Here is a 7,500-nt window from a genome sequence, read left to right as displayed (position 1 = left end):
CAGAGCCGCCGTCAGGAGCCATGCAGCGCTGCAGTGTTGGGTATTCATATTCTGACGTGAAATGAATACGTAAGGATTCATGCTGGGAGTGACTCATGTGTTTGTATTGTTTAGGGGGATTTGTTGGGTTGTACAGTGGGAGAAGAGATGGACGTGGGTGTTTGTTTGAGGGTCCAGCGGTATTCTTTTCATTGTCACCCTTCTTACATACTTCCTTGTTGTGATAATCTATTTATTTTACTATTCATGTGTTTGCGTATTTTTTATACCACTTTGTGTTCGTGGTGTGTGTGTGTGTGTGTGTGTGTGTGTGTGTGTGTGTGTTTGTGTCATTCTTTCTGTTGTTATTCATGGTAATGCTCAGTGGTATAAATCATGTTTTCTTTTCTTTTGCAGTATGCGGTGATGTGGTTTTCGCAGTGCCGCCTGAGTATAACTGGGGTGACGGACTGGCAGTGAGCGTGAGGGCAGTGAGAGCAGTGAGGTTAGCCATGGAGGGGCACACGTGGGAGGGCCTCATCCTCATGGACAGAGAAAACCTGGACTCGCTGCATGACAAGGTGGAGTACAGGAAGGAAAGCGTGCAGGAGACCTTTCAAACACTCATTACCAAAACCTGTATCTCCTTTGACCCTGAGGACACGCACTTCGAGAGCACCAGCAGTGAAGGAGAGGAAAGTGTGGCGAGTTATGTTTTGAAGGGTGAGAAGGAGGCCGAGGGGAGAAAACATGGCAAGGACAGCCGCTTCGATGACACCAGTGAAGGTGAGGAGAGTGTTGTGTGCTGTGACTTGAAGAATGAAAGAATGGAGTTTGACGATGAAGGACGAGACCCTTACAGCGAGGATGTGGACATTTTGATGGAGGCACAGGAGAAGGTTACATGGGAGGACGAGGACGCATACGTGTGTATTAGGGAACAATCTAAGGAGGGGGAACCTTCGGTTGGTGATTTTAAGGACACGAGCACCATCAATGAGACCCATGAGAATAACTGCGTCGCAACACGTTTGTCCTTCTGCAGGAACTGTGAGGAAGGTCCCATCTGCTGCGCCGATCTTGCTTCTCATGATGACGCCACTGCAAGGCCGCCAGAGACTGTATCTCCTAGGGATGACAGGAAGGACGTCAAGCAGTGTGTGGATGGAATGAGAAATGAGGGAGGCGAGGAGCAGTGTCCTATCGACTCTTACCTTGATGATAATGATGGTGATGATGATGACACGGAAGGGAGTGTTGCAAGTGGCGAGTATGACTTAGGTAATAATCAAGACGAAGATAAAGGAGAATTAGAGAGACTAAAGGAAGTGGAAGAAGTAGAGACAGAAGAAGAAGCACATGAACAAGATCAGGAGGAAGGAAGAAGAGAAGAAAATTACAGTGACTTTGATTATGGAAATGAAGGAGACAGAAGAGGAAGAGAGAGAATAGAAAAAATAGAGTTTGAACAAAAGAAAAATGAAGAAACTCAAGAACAATATCATGGAGAAAGAGATTATTACAGTGAGGAAGACAGTGATTATGGAGAGTTCACCATGCTAGAAACTCTACTGTCAACCTGTAGCTCATACGAAGACATTATCAACGAGGAGGAGATCCCAACAAACAGCGACAGGACACAACCATATCTTCGAGCCCCAGACACGTACTATCGCTGCCAGGAGCCCCTCGAGGTGATTCTGGAGATCTTAGGGGAGGAAGGCGAGGACGAAATCAAACAGAAAGGCATTCATGACGAGACGGGGACATTGCATGACGCTGAAACACAAGGCAGTCATGATAGTCACTCTGAGGACGAAGAAACACTGTGTGGCAGCGAAGACTTCAGCATCGATAGTCTTGATGAGTGTCCTGCACTTGAGAACAAAACTACTTGGTCAGAGTTGGCTAAAAGCACCTCAGGAAGTAACATCGTTCACATGTACAGCGACGAAGAGAGACACAACACTAGGGCATTAACGGAAACAGAGCAAACAAGTGAGGAGTCTATATCCACGCGAAGCAGTAACAGTAAATCCGTGTCCTCGAAAGTCAAAGGTCGCGACGCGTCGGACAGGGACAAGCTGCGATGCCTGACGTCTGAGATCGAGGAGTACTTGCGGGAAACCACCTTGCTGCTGGAAAGTGCCACCAGTTACTGCATCCCGAAGAAGAAGAAAGAAAACACGTCCCAAGAGCATCCAATAATTAAGAGTCAAAAGTTAATCAGTACTAGGGATGTAAAAGACGCAAACACGCACACCCCCCAGCATTTACCGACCAGCACCATGACGAACACGGGGGCCACATCCGCTCCGCCGCCTGCCACGCTCCAGCACGACTCTCCTTCCCCATCAGTGGCGTGCTTAGCTGACACCACGAGTAACGAACCAGCTAATTCTGCTGCTACTGTGGAAAGAACAGAGACAAGTTTGGACATTTTAGAGAAATTATGGGAGCCGATAACTGGACCTCTCAACACCTCAGGCTCCAGCGAAGGAATGGGAGACGCTCGCGAGGATGCATCCTTTGATTACCCCATTGTGAGCGTCTCCTTCACGCCCGACCGAGATGAAGATGAGGATGAGGAATGGAACACTGCAGAACTCATCCAGGAGAGGAGCGAATCCCCACACGAGTATCTCCTTCTTAGTGATATGATGAGCATCTCCCGGTCAGTGGTGGAAAAGGAGGGGGAGAGTCAGTATTTCTCCGTGTTGGAATCCTCGAGTGACGCCATGGATGCTCTGGAGTGGGAGGAGAGGAACACCAAGAGTAGAGGAGCTTCACCTGTCATCTACGTCCCGTCGCAGAGAACGGAGGAGGACGAATACTTCTTCACGAGCCTCGAGAACGCCGGGGACAACTGGCTGGCAATGTATGATGAGCCTGGGGAGTGTCTGGAGTCCTCTAGTCTCGAGCAGCTCTCTGTCACTCCACACGATTCCAGCTGCGAGGATCTGAAAATCATCAAAGGCGGTGGCGCGACTGATGCTGCTACTTTCGTTTCATCCACACCCAAAAGATCCTCCGTTCCTCCTCCACCTCCTCCTCGGAAGAGTTTATCACCACCTCTCCTTCCTCCTCCTCCTAGAAGAAGTTTACCTCCTCCTCCTCCTCGAAGTTCTCTACCTCCTCCTCCTCCTCCTATTCGAAGTTCTCATGCACCTCCGCCTCCCCCTCCTCCCCGCCCTCCTCCCCCGCGCCCAGAATCCCCGCCGCCCACTGTCTCCTGTCTAGCAAGCCTCGAGAAGCTCTGCAACACGTGGGATGCTCACCATGACAACAGTGATAGACAGACTCTAGGCTTCGGTGAGCTTGAATTACCAGCAGGAATTGCTGTGGAAAGTACGGGTGAAAAATATGAAGGTCAGAGAACGAGGAGATTCCAGGACTCAGGAAGGACCTCTCAAAATGATCTTCACAGGGTGGAAATGCATTCTCGTCTAAAAGAACAGGATGAATTGATGAGAGACAACAGAGCGCTAGAAATGAACAGTATACATGACATAACGGGCATTACTGATAACCCACAGAGCAAAGTAGTGTATGCGAGAAGAGGACTTGGGAAAGAAAATGGTAAAAGCCAAAACCTCACAGAAAACGTAGAGGTCCCATGCAATGGCGGGGGTACTAAGAAAATATCTAGTCAGTTTAGAATTAGCGCTAGACTCGAGGAAATATTTAGAGAAGCTGAACATGAAACTTGTATATTAACCAATAGGAATACCCTGATTTCACCTCCACTTCCCACGGTGGGTGTGGGTGACAAAACTAATACGGGACGGGAAGACAACGATCATCTGACGACGAGGCAGAGAGAGGCGATGGATCTCCAGCGACAACTGAATGAGATCTTGAATAAAATGGACGTAATGTATGAGGAGCACCTAAGGCCACGGAACATGAGACACGTGGAGCCTCCAGATTTACGAACACCAGTGCAACGAGGGAGTAGCAGCAGGAGGGACTTGGAGGCCCTTACAATGACGCAGAGCTCGGAGAAGACAGCATTTCAGGACATTATTAACATTTCCGAGGACTTGAAGCACATCTGTATGTTCCATGTCAACAAGGTGGAGGGCGGCGAGTACCAGCCTGACCACACGACCACCATGACTCCTGCTGTTACGCCGATGACTGCAACCACTACACCGCCTTCAGCGTACCACAGCAGACCCGATGATGTAACCACTCCTACGTTACATCACATAACTGAAGCAGACGCTGGTGACGCAAGGCGCAATAACCGCGAGAATTACGAGTTTCCAGGGGTGCGAGACAGAATCTCACCACATCGACAACCTGAAGGAGACGCTGTAGGATATCCACCACCTGACGGAGGCAAAGCAGTAGACTCTCCCAGGTTGATTCGATTCCTGCAAGAGCTCCGAGCGAGGAATCTGCAGTGCTACGATTTGCCCCTGAGGTACCTGAAGGAGCTGCTAGTGTATACTCCTGACGGTGACGCTGACGGTGCTGCCTCGCTTCACAGCCACTCCATAAAGGTAAGTGCTTACATTTATTTATTTTTATCCTGTGGTTTAAAAGTGTTACAGCATCCTTTTGTTACTACCTGATATACTTGTTGCTTTTTTGTTATATTTTACAATCTAACAATTACTTTTTTCCCTTTGGTCTGATACCATATTGTTTTTGTTACCTTTTATTATCTCTGGTGGTGGTTTTTATTGCTTTAAAGTTGCTATAGGTTTAGAAAGTACTATTACAGTATTAACCAATAAGTATTAGTTATATTTCGATTTATTAATTATTGTCATGTTTTTTTTTTGTTTGCCATCTATGGAAAACTGTCATATGCGCTTGTGTGTGTGTGTGTGTGTGTGTGTGTGTGTGTGTGTGTGTGTGTGTGTGTGTGTGTGTGTGTGTGTGTGTGTGTGGGCGTGAGTGTGAAGGTGCGAGTGAGTGTGTCCGTGAGTGTGAGAGTGTGAGTGTGTGTGTGGGCGTGAGTGTGAGGGTGTGAATATGTGTATGGGCGTAAGAGTGAGGGTGTGGGCGTGAGTGAGTAGTGTTAAACATGGCTATGGGCGCGGCAGATCACCATGTAAATGTTCAATCATTCCTTGACATTTACCGGTTGCACCTGCGACACACACACACACACACACACACACACACACACACACACACACACACACACACACACACACACACACACACACACACACACACAACCGAACACTCGAGTAATGCAGTGACGCCATGGCCCACCCCACGCTTTACACAGGAAGGCAGACTCGTGCTAACATCCTTTCCACGAAGGCTGGCAGGAAAACACCGGCTCGATATTGCAGAAGATAGCCGGCCACCGCTAGCTAACCCGAGAGATAGGAGAGAGGACGGACGTGACAGAGGGAGACCATAGGGGAGGAGGAAGACCACGTGTGACAGGAGATAGGAAGGACGTAACACAAAAGGAGAAAATAAGCTTAACGAAAAAGACAGCAAAAGGTGATAATAAATATGTATAGATATATGATAATAAGTAGAAGGAAGGAAGAACACGTGTTAAGGAAGAGCTGGGAAGGACAGAGATAGGAAGGACATGATACAAAAGAAGGAGAAAATAAGCTTAACAAAAAAAATACAGCAATGGGGATAGTAGATAGGTATAAGTATGTGATAAGTATGGAATAAAGAGAAGGAAGGAAGAGCACGTGTTCAGGAGGAAAGAGAAAAGGATATGCCACAGGAGGAGGAATAGGAAAAGATAAGCGTAACAAAACAACAATAAAGGAATTGAATAGGAATAGACATATGATAACAAAAAAAAAGAAGGAAGAACGGCATGTGTTTCACTGAATAAAAAAAAAAAAAAAAGATACGAGAGAACGTGACTTAAAAGGAGAAAATACCAAAGAGATTACAGAAGAATAGCGAAAGGATGATAACAAAGAGAAGATTGGAGGCAAAGAGGAAGCTAAACAGGAATAAACAGAGGAGCATAACAAAGAGACTGTTGCTGGAGGCTCGTGACACTTGAACCAGGGGGAACATGAGGCCAAAGAAAGGTGGAAAGGGGAGGATGCAACTGACGAAAACAACGGAACAGAGTAGATAGTTCTTAGTGCCACATACTCTCTTGTCAGCTTGGTGTTTGAAACTCATGCAATTCAGTTCAACACAGGAAGCAGGAAAGGAATAAGAGGGAGAATAGTGACGCCTTGAATCAATCAATCAATCAATCAGCCACTCAAGGACAAGAAGATAATATTTAGAGGAATATAATTTAGATAGTAATGAGGAGGGGAGAGGGGAGATAATGTATAAGAGGAACAGTATGAAAATTGCAAAACATGAGAGAGAAAGATGTGTTACAGGAGCAGAACATAGATAGCAAAGAAGAGGAAAAAAAAAAGACGAAAAAATTTACTAGAAGAATGGAACACACAGGGTAAGGAATAAGAGAGGGAAAGGAAGATAATGTGCTACATGAACAGGACATAGAGAGCAAAGTAGAGGATAAAGGAACATATAGGAACAGAATGCAGATAGGAAGATGCATAGGAAGAGAGTTAAGAGAAGATAAACACGTGGGATAGGACCAGAGCTAATCAGAACATGACACTTGAAAGGAAGGTGAAAAATAGAAGCGAGGATCCGTGACAATGTGTACCGTGGTGGTCTCTCTCTCTCTCTCTCTTTCTCTCTCTCTCTCTCTCTCTCTCTCTCTCTCTCTCTCTCTCTCTCTCTCTCTCTCTCTCTCATGCTCACATAACTGCCGTAAAAATATGAGAAGTGCAACTGTAAGTCTTCATTACGACACACCGCAAGTCACGAACTCCATGACAAGAACGTAACTTCTGTACACTGATGATCTTTTGAGCCTCGGAAGGTTAATAAGGTTCTCACGTCTCATAAACAAACAAGAGCATTTTGTGATGGACGACAGATGGCAGTCACATAACCTTGGCATGAGCAGTGCGTGGGGTGATCATCTTTACTCCCACACTCATCTGGACACCTGTGACACCCACGGGAGCACGGGAGTAAACATCTCAAGGACGTCTCGAAGTGGTGTAGATTAGGACCTTGTGTTAGCTTCGGTCTGTCTTTGAGCACCTGCTAAACAAGAACTTTTTTAATATCCGATGGCAGCTTCAGCTTCTACTCGAACACATAACTATAATAATCCAACACATGTAGATAATCTGTAACACCCGTAGAATGAGAGAGCATTGTTAGGCTGTTAGATACAATTGGTGTGTTCTGTTGCTTGCATAGAATTTATCTAGTCAATTGCTGTCTCTTTATAATCACAGGACGAGAGCATTGTTTCCATGGTAGATGTTATTACTGTTTTTTGTTATTAGTATACCATTTATCTGATCAATTCCTATCTCTTCATACCTGCGGAACGAGAGCATTGTTAGTTGGATAAAAATAATGGCTGTATATCATGCAAAATGCCATTCACCTGGTCAGCTGCTAACTCTGCACCTGCGGAATGAGCCAGAGTACTTGAAGATACAGCTGCTGTATTGTTGTCAGACGTGCATT

General features: G+C 46.1%; 1 protein-coding gene across 2 annotated transcripts in view; it reads left to right on the top strand.

Moving 5' to 3' along the window:
- Nucleotides 1-373: 373 nt before the first annotated feature.
- The window catches only part of LOC135114935 (uncharacterized), a 94,076-nt gene continuing 86,949 nt past the window's right edge, over nt 374-7,500 (top strand). Inside the window, exon 1 of one of the 2 annotated variants that reach the window (XM_064031224.1) lies at nt 374-4,487. In XM_064031224.1, coding sequence (XP_063887294.1) covers nt 492-4,487 — 3,996 coding nt within the window. In that variant the 5' untranslated portion in view covers nt 374-491. The remainder of the gene's footprint in view (nt 4,488-7,500) is intronic. The other variant, XR_010275721.1, reaches the window with a different exon arrangement.

Source organism: Scylla paramamosain, chromosome 28 (genome assembly GCF_035594125.1).
Source record: "Scylla paramamosain isolate STU-SP2022 chromosome 28, ASM3559412v1, whole genome shotgun sequence".
In the NCBI taxonomy this organism is placed as follows: domain Eukaryota; kingdom Metazoa; phylum Arthropoda; class Malacostraca; order Decapoda; family Portunidae; genus Scylla; species Scylla paramamosain.
The sequence above is the reverse complement of the archived record's forward strand: the minus strand, read 5'-3'. Positions and strand labels throughout refer to the sequence as shown.